This window comes from Polypterus senegalus, chromosome 3 (genome assembly GCF_016835505.1).
Source record: "Polypterus senegalus isolate Bchr_013 chromosome 3, ASM1683550v1, whole genome shotgun sequence".
Classification (NCBI taxonomy): domain Eukaryota; kingdom Metazoa; phylum Chordata; class Cladistia; order Polypteriformes; family Polypteridae; genus Polypterus; species Polypterus senegalus.
The window spans coordinates 67,115,269-67,137,251 of record NC_053156.1 but is presented as its reverse complement, the minus strand read 5'-3'; the positions used below and the strand labels follow the sequence as shown (position 1 = coordinate 67,137,251).

The window sequence follows — 21,983 nt, the reverse complement described above, 5'->3', positions numbered from 1 at the left end:
GCATCTTTTTCTCTTTAGCTTACCTTTGGCCCCTTTTACCCTTTTCACATGTTTAAATACTTGGTAGATACATGACGATCATTTCCTTGTCCCTTTCCGTAGATTTGCTTGGAAAAGGCTTTATGCTCTCTTAGTTGCCCTGCATTCACATTTTTCTACTGTTGTTATTTTTTTTTTTCTCCAACAGCTCACTGTGTACCTTGGAAAAAGGGACTTTGTGGATCATCTAGATCATGTAGACCCTGTTGGTGAGTTTTTGCTGTATCTGATATTTGAAGTTACATGTGCATTTGACCATTACATAATTATTCCCAGGTCAATGTTTTATCTGTTAAAAAAAAAAAATCAAAACAAAGTCATTAGCTGGATCCCCTGTGACCTAACTGTGTATTGGATACAGGAACTGGTGCTTCCATAGAAACAAGGGTGGTAGGAAATGCAGTCTCAGTGGACACCGGTGTTCTCCCAGTAATATGTCAGGCCCACCAAATCCTAATAGACTCCATCCTGGCTCAGTGCTGTTTTCAGCACACATTTCTTTAGATGTTCACAGTTTATCCCTTTGTGGATTTTAGTTTTGAGTTAACAATGTCATAAGGAAAGTAGTTGAAGGGACAATATTGAACATTAATAATTCTGTTATTGAAATGTGGTATCGTGTGATTACATACTGTGTGCACCAAGGAGCTATTCCAAACGCTCATATTTTTATTTTACAAGAGTGGCTATTATAATGACTAAATTATATCAAATCAGAGTAACTATCAGTTTTGACTACCCCCTTGCTGTTAAAATGACATTTGGAACAGGCACTAATAATGTCTTAGGATCATGACCATGCTTTTTCAGCTTAATTGTTTTTAGGAGTAACTTTGAAAAATTATTTTAATTGAGTGTATTGTTCTGGCTTTTTAAAAGGTCAGTAGGGAAGTAAAACCAGTCAACAAGAAAGTGTACCAGAACTAGAATAAAAGTAACATTGTAAAAATAATATAAGATAAAACAGTTAATAGCCTGTTTGGATCTGATTTTGGAACCCGTTAATTGTACAAAATGGAGAAGCTGATTTATAAAGGATCTCCTTTCCTGAGAAGCATTATATGTTTCAAGTTTTTCTTTCCTTTATGGATGTATATAAACTTGCATCCTTTTTTTATGGTATATTTGGGTAGAATATGAAACCAAAAAATTTTTTTCATTTTCCAATAATTTGAGTGCCAGTAATTTTAGTAGGTGGCATTATAACTTCCTTTCTTTTCTGGGTTCAAACCCCAGCCCAGGTGGTACATTTTTCAAGTCTGCACATTCTATTCATGTCTGAGAGGGTTTACCTTCACCATCCTAGAAAGTTGTGTGACATTTAATTGGTAAATTTAAATTGGCTCAGTGTAAGTGTGAACTCTAAAAGGCTAGAAATAGATCCCAGGTTGAATTCTGCTTTGCATCTAATGTGGCTAGGACAGGCTGCAGCCACCACAGTCTTGAGTTGGGTTAATTGGGCTTTATAAATGATGGAGGGGAGAATAAATAATGCAAAAAGAGAGTTTATAACCTACTGTAGCAGATCCTTGAACACAAACTATAGTACCTCACACACCAGTACCATTATGTGAGATCAAAAACAGAGATTGCTTCAGGTTTCAGAACTCTCTCTTCTTGAAACCAGATCAGTAACACAAAATCATCTTCTTTGTAATAATTATTAGTAACTGGAATAAAAAATGTTTTACATTTTTTCTTACAAGTCCTGGTATAATACCCTTTAAAGACAAGAATCTAATGTGTAATTCTATATTTGTAAGAAGTATGTCCTTATTGAAATTTATGCTGTTGTTGATGCAAAGGAAGTATAGTCAAAGCATATTAATGACATTTTTTCCCTCAATATGATCTTTTAACAAACAATATTTAAATAAAAGTATAACTTCTTAGGAAAATTTGTTTAAGCAAAAGTTTAACGTATTGGTTGCGTATTATTTACCTTTATTGAAGCCACACAGCAATGCACTTAGGATGGCAATGTGGAAGCATGCATGTAATGATGGTACAAACTCGGAAGACACAAATAAAGTGGATAAATAAACATCAATAAAGGAATAAAGTGAAGTCCAAGAACAGCAGTAGTAATGATTTGTGTAAACTTTGATGGAGACTACAGATGCTTACAGACACTAAAGTTAAACCTAATCCAATCTAATCCACATTTTCGTTCCCAGCTGAAATAAATTTCTTCTGTGTATCCTGTTTTGATAACAAGCAATGTACCATTCCATTGCTTGCAACTTTTTTTTTATTCTTCACCATTTTGGACAATGATGAATTTTTATGCAAGATCAATATCTATAAGTTATCGGGTCCTAATGGAATTTCAGGGTGCATTTTAAAAACCTGTAGTGACCACTTAGCTAGTGTCTTCAATAATGTCTTTAACATTTCACTGAAATAATCTGTGGTATCTGTCCATTTGCAAAAATCACAAACTGCAGCAAGCCAATAAAGTAATTGAGACAGGCCACACTCTCAAGTGCAGGTGTGTCTCGCCTCAATTGCTTCACCAACCTACCACAGCTGTGCAGGTATGCATACCCACGGAGACTGAGCCGGCCATTTATTTATTTATTAAAAATCTGCCACCTTTTTTTGAGCTATGGACCTGCTATACAACTCGGCTAAATATTATCCTAAGTTCACCTATCACAGTGTGACTAAACATGGTTCCAAATCCATCATTTAATTTACTGATGAGTCCACCATTATAGGCCTGTTTGCTAACAAAAATGAAATCGCTTACAGAGGCAAGGTTTTTCCCTGCTGGCACAGTGGTGCCAGTGTAACAGTCTCACCGTTAAGGTTACAAGTTTACAGTACATTTTAGCTATGGTCAAGAAAGGTCCCCAGTGTTTTTACTTCTTGAGACATCTGTGGATAGCTTCCATTTCTCCATCTGTCCTTACAAACTTCTATTCTCAGTGGCTGCTGAACATTCTGGTATAGCAACTGCTGAGCCCAGGATTGTAAAGCAGTGCAGAGAGTGGGGAAGACATCACAGAATAATGCCAGCATACAAATGCCATTTATTTATTTGTTTGTTTTTAAACTTTTGTGAGTGTGTGTGTGTGTGTGTGTGAGAGAGAGAGAGAGCGCGTATATAACTCACTGTTTTTGTTGGGAGACATGCAACAAGAATCTCAGTGTAAACCTAAATCTGAATTATATATATGATACTATGCAAAAAGTCTTATGCTACCTAAGAAAATTACTTTTAAAGCTAGTTTTTTTGGGCAGTGTATATTTGCTCACAAAATACTGTATAACACTGGAATAAATACAAATAAACATTTGTGTAATAACAAGTCACCATAATGTCCTAATGGTTTTAAAACAAGCCACTTTTTTCTATGGCTTCTCTTCGGATTCAAAACTGTAGCAATTCACTTCGATATGCTGTTGTACACTTTTTTCAGGAAGCTAAATTTTAAATTCATTGAACTTTCTTGCAGGATTTGCCATACATTTTGTCTTTGGCTCATTTTTCAAGTTCAAGTCATCCTCTTAGGTGGCCACCCTAATGCTGCTATTGCTTCTTCTGCAGGCTTCTGCTTCAAGTAAGTTTCCATTGGGCTTGCAGTGTGTTGAAGAATGCTATCTTGCTCAGAGGTGATTTTTTTTTTTGGCAATAGGTGGCTTTCTCAAAGTGCAAGACTATTAATCAAAATGTATTTATATTTTTGAGCAGTCGATATTGGCCAGAATCTCTATATGGTTAGCTGAAATGCACCCAAGAATATGACAGGTCCACTACCGTAGTACTCGGAAAGGCATCGGTGCAATTGTTGAATGTGTTTTTTTATTTTAAAATTAAGACGTATAGCTCCCTGAGGCTTTTTTTACACTTGTTGATGCTTCATACTTTATGATCTTTAGCATAATGTGGACTATTGTGCGTATTGCATTTCTGCAAGACTCATTTCTTTTAAAACTTCTTTGTAGAGTCAAAGTGTGCACTTCAGTGCCAGATGACTCTGCCAGATGCTGAGCAAGCACTATGCTGGATTTCCTTTTGTCCCTTAAGGAAGTGACCTTTACGTACTGTTGATCAAATTTAACAAATACAAGCAATGGTTAGGGTGTCTCAAAAAGATATCTGGGAACGAAACCTGAGATCTTATAGCCATATCACAAGATACCAGTAAGTTTTAGAAAACATTTTATTTTAGCAGTGTTACATGATGCTCCCCCCAACAAATAAACACTTACTGGTAATTTTCTTTCAAACTAAAATAATTTCCTTGGGTGGCTAAAGACTTTGGCACAATGCTAATGTATGGTAAAATACACAATTAACTATATTTATTGTTTATATATTTTAAATTGTAGCTCTGAATTGATTCTTCAAGTGGATGAGGCCTACATTTTTGGCTGATGGAATGCTAGTGATTACACAATATGAGTAAAAATTTTAAATTCAAATTTTCAATTTATATTACATGTATTACAGTATCAAAAATAAGTTCCTCAACTCTTTAGCTACCATTGCTTGGAAAAATGTCTTAATAGCCAGGTTTAACCAGTGAATATTTACACTTCAAATGAATGTATGTCCAGTGTAAGAGCCTCCATGGTGTTACAAGTTAGCATCCGTAGTTAAAAGCTAGATTTGCCATGTGAGTTTAAATGAGTACTCTTCCCAAAAATGAATACTTTTTTAAAGTTCCATGTTTTTGGAGATTAGAGCTAACAAATTTCTTGATTTAATGGGGACCAACCTTGAGCAACAGCAAACAATATTAAAACATAAATAGAAAAATCTGAAATGACTTTGTTTTGTACAGTGCAATATTAATTGCAGTTATCCAGTCATACGCTTACAAAGCCCAAGTATTTCTGCTAAAATATTTTTAGGTAAACAGTTTCTAGCAAGTCTTCTCATGCATGACAATGAAGCTTATACAAGTGTAGCTAAGCTTTTGATTTGAAGACCCGAGTTCTCCCACTCCCCATTGTTCATTGCCATTTTCCTACTTCTTGTTGCCATCACGACAAATGGTGGTGACGAACCGGTTTTAAAAATTACTGTTTTTAGGTTGAGTATTCCTTTAAAAAAGCTTACTTTGGCTCAACTGGAGGAAAGCTTGCTTTTCAGGTTTTGTAAGTAGAAGCATCTATTAACATTACAGGGAACCTACTCTATGTCTATGCAGGCAACATTGGGTAGGGAACCAGTTCTACATATGGAGCCACACTGCTGCAGGAACAATCATGAGCACACCTGCACTCGCTCACACTGGGTCAATTTTAAAGTGACCAGTTAATATAATGTAAGTACTTGTAGGGATGTGTAAGGAAATACCAGTTAGACATGGGTAGAACTGCTCCAAGTTAGAAATTCAAACCTAAGACCCTTAACTTTTGAAGCATCAGTGACAACCAGTGGGCAACCATGCTGTGCATTTGAATCTCAGAATAAGCTGTTTGGAGCAGAATTAACAGTAGTATGAAATGCACCTTGTTATGTATATGCTTGTCATCAAGCAAGATGAATTTATTTAATCATGGACAATCTGAGCTCTGTGTTAATCTCTGCATTTATAATAGCACCCTCTTTACACTTTATTAAGGTAAGACTTCTAAGCATTATAATAATAGTAGATCATTTCTCAATTAAAAGTAAATGATTGACCAAGGATTTTACTAAGTTAAACTAATCTGCAGCTAGTTTAATTATAGGTGATATTTTATAAATTATATTGCTCAGTTGCTTCTCTTACTCATTAAGAAGGCAGTAGTGTTGATTCATTGATTTTATGCTCTTTTGGTAGGCTTAAAGAGGCACACTGCAGAAATCACACTAATGGAAATTGAAATCTGCATAAACTTTAATGCTTTGCTTAATTTACTTGATAAATGTAATGGCAACAAAGGGATTAAAAATGGATAAAATATCATTAAGGTGCACTTTAAATTACACCTACAGTCCCATAAATATTCTCCTATCTGATTGTCCAGCACATTTTTCACAGTGAATGGTATCAGACAGAATAGGTTGATTGGCCCTGTTTGATTGCTTGAGTGTACCCTGCAATGAAAATAACGCCCCATGAAAGGTTGATTCCTACCTTACACCCATAGCTATAAGCATAATGACAAATAAGGGTAATCTCCCATTATTTGTAATCTTGACCAAGAAAAGCAGGTAAGAAAAGTGAATTAAAGCTTGGCTCCCTGTGAATGCTGCATTTGAATAAGTGGTCTCAGAAAATGACTGAATGAAATGTAATTCCCAACCATTATCGAATATTGGGCAATGTAGATCTTGAGTAAACAAATGCAAAAATTGTACACTTATTTCTGTCCTGAAGAAAATGCTGCAATATTCAGTGACCAGTGTGGTTTCAATGTGCTACCTTTTGCAGCATTAACTATAACCTGAATTTTTCCTATGTTTATTGATTAGCCTCCGATGAAGAGTATAGCTCTTTCATCCTTGTGGAAGGACCTTAATTCTGGCATTTATGAACTTTCAAGCAAGAACTGGTTGCTTCAAGGCTTTGAAATAAGGTTTTAGTGTAACAAGGTCATGTTCCCTCAACACGCCCAACATTCTGATGTAGCGTCAGCTTACAAACAAATACCCCGATAGTCTCTTTAGGAATCCTGTCTAATAAAAAACAGATTATTTGTTTGATTCCATGCTGGATTATTATTCAAGCTCTGATGTAGTAAGGCATCACTGAACTATGATCCTACTAGCACTCCTTGACTATTGGTTTGAAATTCTCACTGTGGAAGGCAATATAAGCATTTCTTTACACAAAATGGAACTCATGTAGGCAGAAAAGGTTCGCTTTTGACTTGGCCAACATCAGATGAGTACTCTTGGCTTTTATTTGTGAGCACTGGTTCATACCTGTAATTTTTGGCCTGTAGCTTTGTAACAGTGGAGTTACAAACACAGACCTTATTCGAGTTGAGATAGAGAGGGAGAGCGCGACACCAACGGGTTCCTCACTGCTTTTTTTTTTATCGATGGTTCTTTGTGACCATCTCAAACTTTATTTTTGATGGAGGGTTAGTGGAGCTCATGGGTTTAGAAATCACTCTGTGACCCTTTCCACACTGCAACCCTGAGCATTTGTTTTATTCTTTTTTTAAAAGGGTTTTTTTAAGTGCTTGTTTTTGGTGATAGCATGATTTGCTAATAGAAACTGAATGCTTCCCTCTAGGTTACTAAATATGTAAACAGTCAGTCACTAGTCATTTTCCAACCCTCTTAGTCCTGAACAAGGTCGTGGGAGTCTATTGGAGCCCATCCCAGCTAGCATAGGGTGCAAGGCAGAAACAAACTATAGACAGGGCACCAGTTCATCGCAGTTCAAATGCACTCAAATCCCAACCACACACTAAGGCCAATTTAGGATCACTAATTTACCTAACCTGCATATCTTTGGACTGTGGGAGGAAACCCACATAGACATGGGGAGAACATGCAAACTCCATGCAGGGATGACCCTTGACTAGAACCCTGGTCTCCTTTCTGCAAGGCAGCAGTGCTACCACTGCACCACCATGCCACCAATATAACGAATACTAGCAAAGGCATTAAATAGCGTATATGATTGTACATACTGACAGTGCAGTATTTTGCATGCTAAATATAATTTTTGTATGTGTGTTTTTGTTATACTGTAGTAAATAAGATATGCAAATAAAAGTTTCATTTTACTATGTACACATGTCAGTAAACCTGAGCAGGAGAACAAAAATGTAAAAGAAACCTCAAAATAGAAAGACACATTACAAAGTTAGTCTTTTTTTCCCTGTTAGTCTGAGAACTCAAGCACAGAAATATGTGAAAAATGTGCAGCAATGCAGCACTTCACACAAAAGGTAAATATTGTAATATGACACTGTATTTGAGCTATAATGTATTTTGTATGAAACACAAAGATTGATTAAAGCACATTTGTGCAAAGATGGCTCCTAGTAAGTGTTTCATCACCTGTTCTTCTCATGGGATTAACCCCTGTTTCACATACAGGCTCTCCTAGGATTTTACTAGTCCATTCCTAGGTTGAGTACAGGTGTTAGCAAAGCAAAGAGAGCAGTCCCAGTAAAGCCAAAGCTATGTATTTTTGTAGTTCAAGACCCACCATATTCTCCACAGTTTGACATATGTGTTAACAAAGCCAAAAAACTGAAGGGTTTGCATTGTGTTGGCCTTTGTACAATTGCTGACAGTCATGTGAGTGAGATTAGAGAGATGTTGAATGAATGTCTTCCTTGGCTAATATCAGAAGAACTTTGTTTTCTCAGGTTAGATTATTTTGAAAAGTGTCTGGAACTTGGATGGGTTTTGACACAGTGGAGGTCTTCTCTTTCACCACCAGGAGGTGCATACTTTACATAACTTTTCCACCAGTGAACGGACAGTAAAAGTATGGTATCACTTAATTTGTTGAGGTCTTTTACTCTTGTAACAGTCAGTTAATCAAGAAGCAACTTGCTGTAGCCAGGTAAACCTAATGAGGAGGCCTTTCTTTATGCTGCACAGGGGGTTGTGGCTCTCTGTTTACTGTATCCACTGTTTTTGTCACAAGGAGCCTTGTGCCTGTCTTAGCAGCATTGTGTACAAGACATGGACCTGCCCTCAATGCAACACTTACCCATCACTCAGCAGTCAAACTTCAAACAACACACCTCTGAAACCAATCATACTGAGCCAATATCTGGTTAACCTGTCCCATAGATTATTTGAGATACAGGAATCAAACCTCATGCAGAAACTAGAAGAATATGTAATCTCTCCACAGACTGTGATTCTGCCTGTATTTCAGCTGGCTCCCCGGAAGCTGCATCTCTACATCCCCAAAGTCATCTATATTACCTCAGGCTTTTGATGTAAAGACATTAGATGCAGAAAATATCCTTAATCCTTAAACACCAACCTGTAAACAGTGCTGTTTAAAAGTATTTTTCCGTTTCTAATAACCCCTGTTTTTTGTGTATTTTTACACAGTAAATGGCCTCAGACCTTGAGAAAAAATACAACTGAGAATGTAAGTGAGTACACGATACTGTTTCAAAATCCTTATTTTTTTGATCAAGGAGTTAAGTTATCCAGCACCCCTGTCACTAATGTGAGAAAGTAATTAGCCCCATAGTTTCAGTACTTTGATGCAACACCTTTAGCAGCAACAATTGCAGCTAAATGCTTCCTATAACTTGATTTCAGTCTTTTACATCATTGTTAGGAATTTAGTGTGCTGTTTTTTGAAGAGCTGCTTTAGTTCAGATACATTCGTGGTAGGTGTGCAAATGTGAATGTATCATTGTGGGTCCTGTCACAGCATCTATGTTGGGTTCAAGTCGGGGCTTTTACTAGGCCACTACAAAACTTGCATTTTGTTCTCTCTGATACATGCAGTTGTAGGCTTGATTTTATGTTTTGGATCATTGTATTGTTGCATAACCCGACTACACTTGAGCTTAAGCTCCCAGACAGTCTCTTTATTCTGATAAAGGGTACAATGCATAGTTCCTTCCATATTTGCAAGACTGGTTCTGAGGCAGCAGGACATCCCCATACCATCATGTTAACATCATGATGTTTTATTGTAGGAATGATGTTTTACTGTCAAACTCTGGATTCGCTTTGCACCAGACACAGTGGGACTTGTGTCGTCCAAAGAGTTTTACTTTTGACTTGTTTCTCCATATAACATTATTCCAAAAGGCATTAAGTACGTCCTTTGCAAATGCAGGTTGAGCACTGATGTTACTGTTGAACAGTAGAGGTTTCCATCTTGTAATTCTCCAGTGAATTCTTCTTTTTTCCCGTTTCTTTCTTACTGTGGAGTCATAAACACTGAGCTTAGCTGAGGCCACAGTACATTGGCATGCAGTTCTTTGTGACTTCTTGAATGAGTCATCACTGTGCATTTTGGAGTATTTTACTGGGAAGATTCACCTCTGTTCCAATTGCTCTTCTTTCAGAGATGATTGATCTCCTAATTGTATAGTGGAGTCCCGGAGCCTTAGAAATTATTTTGTAATCCTTTCTTTTTTTTCCCCCCTCATCTCTTCTGAAATTTCCTTTGATCAATGTGTAGTGCTCTTCCACAAACCCTGTGGTGACTGCTTCAGTCTCATGGAAAGAGCCTAAATGGCAAGGTTTGGAATTGCTGCTCACATGTGAGGGGGAAAAACTTAACACAGTCAATGGAGAATGTGCAAACTCCACATGGGCAATAAGATTCAGACCCAGCATACTGATTCTGTGACATGGCAGTGCTACCTGCTGTGCTACTGTGCTGTACCAGCAGTATACAGTAATTTGCAGTTTGTATGTTGTAATTAGTCTTATTAGAAATCCATTTAAAGCTTCACCAAAGCATTATTAAAGTGGCACACGGTAATGGAGCTTATTAAGCAGAAAACCGTTGAAGATGTGGATTTAAGAGCAGGGGCAATATCTCCAACTAATAATTTCATAGAAGGAGTGTCCTAGTTTTGGATTTTTTTTTTTTTTAAACAAGACAGCTCTTTTTTTGCAGAATGAAGATAGATCACATTTATAAGTCTGCATACTTAAAAATTTGATTTTATTTTACTTTTAAGGAGACAACATGGTAGCATAGAGGTTAATGCTACTTGCCTCAGAATCCTGGGTTCAGATCCTGTCTTCAGTGCTGTCTGTGCAGACTTTGCATATTCTTCTGATGCCTGTCTGTGTGTAATTTTGTACAGGTTCTCCCAAATTTCAGTCCACATCCCAAACTCTCACCCCAACTAAGGTTAACTTCCAGTTCTAAACTAACCCTGTATGAACTGGTATCTAGGGGTATGTGTGTATTCCCTGTGATGGAATGACACGACATCTAGGGTAGCTCATACTGTTTGTGGCTGTCTGTGATGCTGAAGTGGAAAAGCAGGTTAGAAAATGGACAAATGTATGGACTCTTAAGAAAGAATTTTCAGCACATATAAACAGTCTCTAATGTTTGGCCAATAATATCAAAAAATAGCACATCCAAATATATTGGCTAAATGTATGATATTCTGTTTCACTTTACTGCACTGGTTATGAATAACACTCTTTCGGGAAACAGTGATACTTGTATCCATCCATCCATTTTCCAACCCGCTGAATCTGAACACAGGGTCACGGGGGGTCTGCTGGAGCCAATCCCAGCCAACACAGGGCACAAGGCAGGAACCAATCCTGGGCAGGGACACACACAAACACACCCCAAGCACACACCAGGGCCAATTTAGAATCGCCAATCCACCTAACCTGCATGTCTTTGGACTGTGGGAGGAAACCGGAGCGCCCGGAGGAAACCCACGCAGACACGGGGAGAACATGCAAACTCCACGCAGGGAGGACCCGGGAAGCAAACCCGGGCCTCCTAATTGCGAGGCAGCAGCGCTACCACTGCACCACCGTGCTGCCCGTGATACTTGTATGCCACACCATATTGCATTTTGAGGCATGGAGCATCTTTATTGGATTGTACTGTTTCCTGTGCATTGAGGGACAATTATTAGTAACATACTGCAAGAAAGTGCAATGCTTTGATGAAGGCAAAGGCAAACAGTCAAGAGAAGGGAGAAGTAGAAGGGATTGTACTGCGGCAAGTTGAATCTGGACATGAAGCAATGCCAGCAAGTTGAGTTTAATCCGCAATGTTTATCTGTACAACATTCCAGCCAAGAAACATACAAAGCATACTGACAGGCTAACTTCACTCACATTTTCTTTGTTTTTATTTTTTTATTCACTCATCTATTTTCAGTTCTGTTTTTTAAAATCTTTTTCCTCTTTTCAAAAGGCTGACTTCAATATTAAATGGATTTTTCACCAACTTGCAGATTTATATTTCAGTTTCACTGAAAAGCATTAATCAAACGTGAAATTGATTTAATTTAGACGTTGTATAATGGCCTAAAAACCAAAAGATAACCAGGGTTCAAATGTTATTTGGCATTTATTATTCAGCCCAGTGTTTTGTGAAAATTGGCTTTGGCCAAGGTTTTTTGTTTTGGTGTGTTTTTTGTATGTGTTTTGCATTCAGATTTAGTGCAAGAATGAATAACACCATAAAAGCACCATACATTCTTTTCAGGTTTGGAGCATAAACGTACAGTACCTTGAGAAAAAGGTCAGATTGTTAAAATCTTATTTAGCAGAATGCAGATAAACCTAAGCGCCCAATATAGAACAATGTTAAATAAAAAAAACCCAAGAATTAATTTTCAGCGATTATAAACTGAGTCTGATTTCTTCCATGGCAACAGTGTGCTGATGGTCATAGTTCATAGAGGCAACAGCTGTGTTGGTTTTCTTGTTAAGTGTATGAGCAATTGCACCTGGATGTTGATAGTGTGGGAAGGTAACAAAGTGTTTTACTGTGTTTTCAGGTGCTCTGAACTGGACTTGTGTATGATTCTTATTACTTTATGACATTTATAGGTCTGAGCTTGTTTTGATGAATAAGTAAATTAGGAAATGGATGACTGGCTCCTCATCGCCTAGTATATCTTATTTAAAGGTGTTTTCAGGGGATGTACTGCATCTGGTAGTGGATGCATTACATCTTTTTCAAGGGTATTTGGTTTAAAATAGAAAGCATCAAAGGCAAATGTTTGATATTGCTGAAAAGAAATCTTTATATCGGCCTCATAAAGCTAGTTTAGTAATAGTCATTTTTTATCCTTCTACATACAAGAAACTCCCATGTCCAAAGGGCTTTTTGAGCCACCAGTGTGCATAAGAGAATTGGTTTCACAGTATTTTGGCAAAAATGAAAATGTAAAGTGTGTGTGTGTGTGTGTGTGTATATATATATATATAAATATATACTGTATTTAATATAGTTGGAAACACTTGGACTTGTGGTCGTAGAAGATAGGATGCTCATGTGCTTTTCATGACACACAGCACCCCAGGTTGCTCTGCAGAGGGTACCAGCATAGTTGTTGTGTTGACAAGTCATGCAATCTGATTCCCTGTCAGTCAGGCTGCATGCTTTTGCCACTGTTCTTTTATCATCAGCCATGTTGCATTACTGTGCTGTTGTGAAAAGGATGCAAGGCTCAATAAATTGGTGGGAGAAGCCCACCTATCTATCTATCTATGTATGTGTGTATGTGTATGTGTGTGTACTTAATGGTGCAAAAGGGAACAAAAACTATAGTCACCTGAATAATGTGGCTGGTATTAGTCATGCTTTCTTGTCTGCCATCTGAAAGTTACAGAGCTCCTTAATTCTGGTCACTCTGGATAGAAATAATGCCTCGTTTCATGAAGTCATGCTCTAAAAGCCCAGGGATTGGAAGAAATAGAGTTAGTTTCCCTAACTATGTAGTTTCTGTGTACTGTGGAGGAAGAAAAAAAACAAGACAGCAGCAGCATCCCACCTTGGCCTGGGGTGTTACATATCTGGGAAGAACTTGGAGGGAACTCCTCTGTCAAGCATGCATGAGATATATATATATATATATATATATATATATATATATATATATATATATATATATATATATATATATATATATATATATATATATATATATATATATATATATATATATATATATATATATATATATATATATATATATATATATATATATATATATATATATATATATATATATATATATATATATATATATATATATATATATATATATATATATATATATATATATATATATATATATATATATATATATATATATATATATATATATATATATATATATATATAATATATATATATGGCAGGATTATAGTTCACATACCAACTGTTTTGAGTCCGTCACCTTTTGAAAATACAATTGAAAACATGTTTGTCATATGTGACAGTACAACCATAACATGGAAAGCTAAGTGTCAGTAAGAGAAAAAAATTGGAAAACATAAAGAATTGTTGCAAGTAGTAAAGTTATATACAGTGTTAGAGATTAGAAACAACCTCTACAGCGGCTGTTGTTTTGTGATGCTAAAGAATTCGGTCTAAGCCTGGCTTTAAACACTTAGGCTGCTGGGGTGATTCCAATAAGCACATGTAGATCATTACATAGTTTAAAGGCCTTTTAGCTAGCTTAGGCACTCCCTACTACCCTTTTGTTTACTCTCAGAAGTTTATGGAGGCCTGTATCTTTGAGTTTATATGTCATGTTATCTGTTGTGATGAATAAAATTACAGGGTCATTTATATTTTTATTTATTAATTTATAAAAAAGTAATCAAAGCAGACTTATAAAAGGCTTTTTAAATCAACTTTAATACAAAAAAAAAAGATCAAATACATCTGCATAAAACAATAAGTAAAGGTAAATACAGGGAACACAAAGCTTTGAATTAGTATAAGAGACAATGAACCAGAATAAATGATGAATACTACAAGAAAACCCTGAACTAATAACATAATTTATGATACAAATTCAAGTCATCTTGAGTTCTTGGGGTCAGGTTTTTAAAACTTTCTATGCAAAAGTTGTGATTTATAAAAGAAAACGTGATGGGGGAAACTTGCGTACACTTGGGTCAGAGTTGTCATAAATTTCCACAACCTTGTGGAAAAACTGGGAAATGATCACATCCTTGATCAAGGAGGGAAATGTATGGAATAAGATCACTGTCAAAAATAACTCATAATTATGACAAATTTACATTTCATATGTGATAATTATGCATGCTTCTGAAAATTATGAGTGTAATTCTCAAGTATGGACAAACTGTCACGCTTCTTTTAGGGTGCAGAGCTCAGAGCAGCGTACACCTACACGGGTGAGGTTAGGATTTCAGACCCGCCCAAGTAAAGTTAGCTGTGTTTGCATAGTTAGATGTTAGGCTGGCTCGGAGTTTGTCGCCTCATCCCATCCTATTTGCCGTTTCAGGTAGATTTACTCGATGGTGCCTTGATGCATAGCTTTTAGAGTTTGAAGATTTGCACTGTAATGCATTAACTGTTTTAAAGACACATTTCCACATTAATTTTGTATTAATGTGGCCGTTGAAAAAAATTTGGAAAAAAGTATGCGTTTTGTTCCAACTAATGTACAGCTAGTGGACTGACTGCATTTTTATGATCATGGGTTGATCTTGTTGAAATAATTTGATAATTAATTTACCACTAAAATCACAGCAAATTGCTGGCACTCCTTGAATTGGTTGACCCTTTTAATAATAACAATAATAATAATTGATACTTAATTGATCCCTGAGAGGAAATTTGTCCTTCCGCTTTATTACCTTTGAGGGTCTTTGTGTATTTTACCTAATTATTTAATATGTTCAAGTATATAATATAAGGTGTTATGTAATACTACTTATTTCTTTATTCTAGTATAAAACCACCACCAGATTCCTCCTGTTGTCAAATAATCAATGTTCAGTGAAATCCTTTACTTTCATCTGCTCTCACATTAGAGCCATTTGAGCATAGATCATCTGCTTTATCTGCAACCTCCGACTAATTTAAATCACCCCCACTCCATCTTATCTGTGGTTTTCACAAAGATTATTTTTCCTATTATGCTATTCTAAAATGTATAATAACTAAATATTTTGGAGCTCATGCTGCATTTTATGAACTGATCATTTCGGGAGGAAAACAAAGAAGTGCTTTGGCAGATGGAGTTAATCTCCCTGCAGCAGCAAAAAGGATGAGATGGGGTGACAAACTCCAAAAAGCTCACATCTAACTATACAAATGCAGATAACATTCCTTGAAATGTTATCTGAAATCCTAACCACGTCCATGTATGTGCACACCCCTCTGAGCTCCGAATCCTGTCCTTGTACGTATAAACATGATAAAAGGGTAGCTGGTGGCATTTTTATAACTGGTCTTAGGCAATTGCCAGGCAGCTGTTTTTTCTAACAAATAACCAAAAATAGAAGAAAAGAACTGTAAATTGTATTGTGTCAGCATAAGCTAAATAAAGCAGCATGTTCCAGCACAAAAGATGTTAAGTTCCTGTTTTACTTACCTACACCCCAAATCCCCAGCCTGTTTCTATTTCTCAACAAATTACTAGAAGCATTTTTCTATAAATATTCCCCAACATTAACTCATTGCATATCTCAGAAAACCCTTACAGTTATACGAGAGAAAAATGGAAGCTCTGTCTAGAAATTTTCATGGAAAATCTGCACAGACTTTGAGAGAACATACAAATTCCATGCAGGCAGTACAGGATGTGAACTTAAGACTCTTGAGCTGTGCCATTTGGCCTAATAACCCAGTTAAGAAAACAACTGCAATAACGGTCTTCCAGTAAAGAATTGCATTGGTCCTTTCCCAGTGCAACATACAGAAAGCAAGAACAAATCCGGGAGTGAACTCCATTTGTGTACACTTTGGCCTGCAGGGGGCACTCGGCTCCCCAAACACAATACAAGCAGACCCAGGACACAGGTTCAGCCCCACGCGATTTTAATTTTTCTTCTGGGAAATGCTTTTCCACCATTTTCCCCCCTGCCCAGCACAGTGCACAGTCCAAAATGCAATAAGTATAATAAAAGCATCCAGCACTTTACCTTTGCCTTCTCTTTTATCTGTCACTCTCTCTGTCCGTCTTCCTCCACTCCTCCCAGTAAGTTTTGTCCTCTCCCTCCCATCATTGGCTCCCATTGGTTCACCTTATATAGAGCACTTGAAAGTGCAGGTGTCTCATAGCTGACAGCACTTCCAGGTGTGGTGGAAGTCCTGCAATAAAGGGCTCCCCAGTCCTTGCAGCACCCCATGGCTGCAACCATGAAACCTAACAGGGCTGCGCCAAGCTCCATTTCCCACGGAGCCCTGTGGGAGTCTGAAGCTCCTCTGCAACCCAGGGGGTGCTGCCATTTAGCTCTCCAGGGGAGATAATGCCCTATATGTGTTCTCTCCCCCCTATTTTATCCATTACAAAGGTGGCCCAACCAGGTAAGGACCCCGGCTGTCCACCACAACGCAGTGTACACTTGTTCTTTGGAATATTCTGAGAAAACACAAAAGGAGACCAATTCTAGCCAGCGGAGCTGTGATCTACTGTGCCAGCATGCTGCCCTGTAGAAAGGACCCTTAATTTTTGTATTTAATATTTCAACTTTTAGGATGAATTTTATTAAAAACTATACATGAAATGTGTATACAGTGATGGGGGGATGAGAGTGGTGTGTGATAGCACAGATAGTTATTGCTGCTGTAAGATATCTTCAAGTCTCGTTTGCATGAACAGGATATCTTTTTTTTTTTTTTTCCTTTTTTTTTAATACATGTGATTTGAGTAGGGTGTGTTAATAGTCTTTTCCTGTGTTGATGGCCCATCCAGAGTTGGTTCCTGTCAGTGCTGGGATTCTCTTTGCATAACTTTGCCTTTTGTTTAACTTTGCTGTAGATAGAAAAATGTGAATATAGATGGATGATTAGGAAATTACACCATACAATAACTACATTTTTTTTAAATTTAGCAGTATTGAAATAACTTTGAAGAGTGTTCAAGGATTTTTAAGGCTAAGGAAAAAGAAGCACTCAATGGTTATCCTTTAGTCCACAGCGAATTTTTTTTTGGACTGAGCCAAATTTATGTACAATTATATAAAGGAGACTTACAGTATAAGATGTGTTACTTATAAACTACTGTAACTTATTATGAAAGACATGACACAGTATAGTTAGAGTTATCAGGCACAGTTGCAGTTATGGTGCACCCCCACTTATATCTGAGGGTCCATGTCAATGGCAGGTTGGACTGGTGTCGTAACACAGAGGAACTTTATAGGAAAGGGCAGAGCAGGCTGTTTTTCTTTTTATGTGGGTAGTGACATCCTTCACATCTTGTATATTTCTGTGATAACCAGTACAGTATAATAATCAAAGCCGGCAGCACTGGGAGAATTTTTTTTTTTTATTTCTCCAGTACCTTCATACCATTCGGCTATCCCTGTTTTGGGGTAAGCCCAGAGATGTGAAGGTGGATGGGCCTATTGTGTCCTGGATAGCAGACTATCTGTTGGGCAGACTGCAGTTTCTGAGACTCGATGACTGTTTTTTTGATGCGGACATGAGCAACACTGGAGCACCACAAGGAACAGTCCTGTCTTCTTTTTACTTCAGTCTGTACACCTCAGACTATAAATATAACACCAGGTCATGTTACATGGAGAAATTCTCGGTATGTTGCTGCACTTAAGGAGTGTTCTGATAAGGGGGAGTGAGACAGAGTATAAGGGTCAGGTGGAGAAGTTTGTTTCTTGGTGCAAAAGAATTGTCTGCAACTTAACATCAACAAAACCAAGGAACTGGTTATTGACATTCAATGCACCAATAAGCGTTTATGTCCAGTCACTTTTCAGGGAGTGGATGAGGTGGTAGTCTACTCTTACAAGTACTTGGGGGTCCACATCAATGACAGGTTGGACTGATCTTAGAGCACAGATGAACTATACAAGAAAGGGCAGAGCAGGCTCTTTCTTCTTAGGAGATTGTGTTTATTTAATGTGGGAAGTGATATCCTTTACATCTTCTACAACCCTGTGATACCCAGTGTGATTTTCTACACTACAATGTGTTGGTTTGATAACATCAATTTAACAGCCTTTGCCATGAAGCTTAAAATTGAGCTCAGGTGCATCCTGTTTCCCCTGATCATCCTTGAGATGTTTCTGCAGCTTAATTGGAGTCCACCTGTGGTAAATTCAGTTGATTTGACATGATTTGGAAAGGAACCCACCTGTCTATATAAGGTCCCACAGTTGACAGTTCATGTCAGAGCACAAACCAAGCATGAAGTCAAAGGAACTGTCTGTAGACCTCTAAGACAGGATTGTCTTGAGGCACAAATCAGGGGAAGGCTACAGAAAAATTTCTGCTGCTTTGAAGGTCCCAGTGAGCACAGTGGCTTCCATCATCCATATGAGGAAGAAGTTCAAAACCACCAGGACTCTTCCTAGAGCTGGCCAGCCATCTAAACTGAGCGATCGGGGGAGAAGGACTTTAGTCAGGGTGGTGACCAAGAACTCCATGGTCACTCTGTCAGAGCTCCAGAGGTCCTCTGTGGAGAGAGGAGAACCTTCCAGAAGGACAACCATCTCTGCAGCAATCCACCAATCAGGCCTGTATGGTAGAGTGGCCAGACGGAAGCCACTCCTTAGTAAAAGGCACATGGCAGCCCGCCTGGAGTTTGGCAAAAGGCACCTGAAGGACTGTCAGACCATGAGAAACAAAATTCTCTGGTCTGATGAGACAAAGATTGAACTCTTTGGTGTGAATGCCAGGCGTCACGTTTGGAGGAAATCAGGCACCGCTCATAACCAGGCCAATACCATCCCTACACTGAAGCATGGTGGTGGCAGCATCATGCTGTGGGGATGTTTTTCAGCGGCAGGAACTGGGAGACTAGTCAGGATAAAGGGAAAGATGACTGCAGCAATGTACAGAGACATCCTGGATGAAAACCTGCTCCAGAGTGCTCTTGACCTCAGACTGGGGCGAAGGGTCATCTTTCAGCAGGACAACGACCATAAGCACACAACCAAGATATCAAAGAAGTGGCTTCAGGACAACTCTGTGAATGTCCATGAGTGGCCCAGTCAGAGCCCAGACTTGAATCCGAATAAACATCTCTGCAGAGACCTTAAAATGGCTGTGCACCGACGCTTTCCGTCCAATCTGTTGGAGCTTGAGAGGTGCTGCAAAGAGGAATGGGCGAAACTGGCCAAGGATAGGTGTGCCAAGCTTGTGGCATCATATTCAAAAAGACTTGAGGCTGTAATTGCTGTCAAAGGTACATGGACAAAGTATTGAGGAAAGGCGGTGAATACTTATGTACATGTGATTTCTCAGTTTTTTTTTATTTTTAATAAATTTGCAAAAACCTCAAGTAAACTTTTTTCACATTGTCATTATGGGATGTTGTGTGCAGAATTCTGAGAAAAAAAATTAATTTAATCTATTTTTGAATAAGGCTCTAACATGACAAAATGTGGAAAAAGTGATGCACTGTGAATACTTTCCGGATGCTCTATATATATATATATATATATATATATATATATATATATATATATATATATATATATATATATATATATATAGTGTGTGTGTAAAAGAAAGAAATATTATTTAACTGAGTACAAATCATGAAATGATTGAAATGAAATGAAATATTTACTCTCTTACTGATTGGAGTATTCCCATTAAACTGAGGTCCACTATGCTCGATGAGTATTTATGAGACTAAAACAAAACTTTTTTTTAAAAAAATGACAGGAAAAATCAGGTGAAAATTAAAGTGTTATGCAGTGGGTCATTGTAACTCGACCTTAAGATAACTAAATTACCTAAATACAAATGTTGGTATTATGGATAGATAATTTTTTTTTAATAGTTTGTTCCTGTGAAATAAAGTTTACTCGATCAAAAATAAAAACCACAACTTTCTTGACATTTTAGTTTATCATTTAAAAGCAGAATAAAAATATGAAAATCTAACAACATCACATCAAAGTTCGATAAATCCTGAAAAGAATGATACCAAACATATATGTAGGTTTTAAAATAAGCCGATTTAAAGTGTGATGAAAAATGTAACATAAAAACATGACATAAAATCGACCTTGAAATTAACAACAGATGCACTAGAGGGGCAACAATGAGATGACCCCCAAAACAGGAATGGTTTAACAGGTGGAGGCCACTGACATTTTTCCCTCCTCATCTTTTCTGACTGTTTCTTCACTAGTTTTGCATTTGGCTACAGTCAGTGTCACTACTGGTAGCATGAGGCGATACCTGGACCCTACAGAGGTTGCACAGGTAGTCCAACTTCTCCAGGATGGCACATCAATACGTGTCATTGCCAGAAGGTTTGCTGTGTCTCCCTGCACAGTCTCAAGGGCATGGAGGAGGTTCTAGGAGACAAGCATTTACTCTAGGAGAGCTGGAGAGGGCCATAGAAGGCCCATAACCCATCAGCAGGACCAGTATCTGCTCCTTTGGGCAAGGAGGAACAGGATGAGCACTGCCAGAGCCCTACAAAATGACCTCCAGCAGGCCACTGGTGTGAATGTCTCTGACCAAACAACCAGAAAGACTTCATGAGGGTGACCCAAGGGCCCCATGTCCTCTAATGGGCTCTGTGCTCACTGCCCAGCAGCATGCAGCTCGATTGGCATTCGCCATAGAATACCAGAATTGGCAGGTGCACCACTGGTGCCCTGTGCTTTTTACAGATGAGTGCAGGTTTACCCTGAGCACGTGACAGAAGTGAAAGGGTCTGGAGAAGCCATGGAGAACATTATGCTGCCTGTAACATCATTCAGCATGAGCAGTTTGGTGGTGGGTTAATGATTGTCTGGGGAGGCATATCCATGGAGGGTCACACAGACCGCTACATGCTAGGTATCAGGATGAAATCCTTGGACCCATTGTCAGACCCTATGCTGGTGCAGTGGCTCCTGGTGCACGACAATTCCTGGCCTCATGTGGTGAGAGTATGCAGGCAGTTCCTGGAGGATGAAGGAATTGATACCATTGACTGGCCACCACACTTTCCTGACCTAAATCCAATAGAACACCTCTGGGACATTATGTTTTGGTCCATCCAATGCCACCAGGTTGCACCTCAGACTGTCCAGGAGCTCAGTGATGCCCTGGTCCAGATCTGGGAGGAGATCCCCCACAACACCATCTGTCATCTCATTAGAAGCATGCACCGATGTTGTCAGGCATGTATACAAGAACACAGGGGCCATACAAAGTGCTACGTACAATTTTGAGTTGCTGCAATTAAATTTTGGCAAAATGGACTAGCCTGCCACATAATTTTTTCACTCTGATTTTTGGGGCGTCTTTGAATTCAGGGCTCTGTAGGTTGATCTTTTTCATTTCCATCAAACGATGTGGCATCCTTTCATTCCTAACACATTACACAGTCTATATCAGTATAGATATCCAGGAGGATTTCTTTTTCCCATTGAGATCTGATGT

The 21,983-nt window shown here is 38.1% G+C and overlaps 1 protein-coding gene across 1 annotated transcript in view; it reads left to right on the top strand.

Annotated features, from left to right (window-relative positions):
• Positions 1-21,983, top strand: part of LOC120525279 (arrestin red cell) — a 107,724-nt gene that overhangs the window by 32,128 nt on the left and 53,613 nt on the right. The window contains exon 3 of the mRNA XM_039747422.1: positions 188-248. Within this exon, the coding sequence (XP_039603356.1) occupies positions 188-248 (61 nt within the window). The remainder of the gene's footprint in view (positions 1-187; positions 249-21,983) is intronic.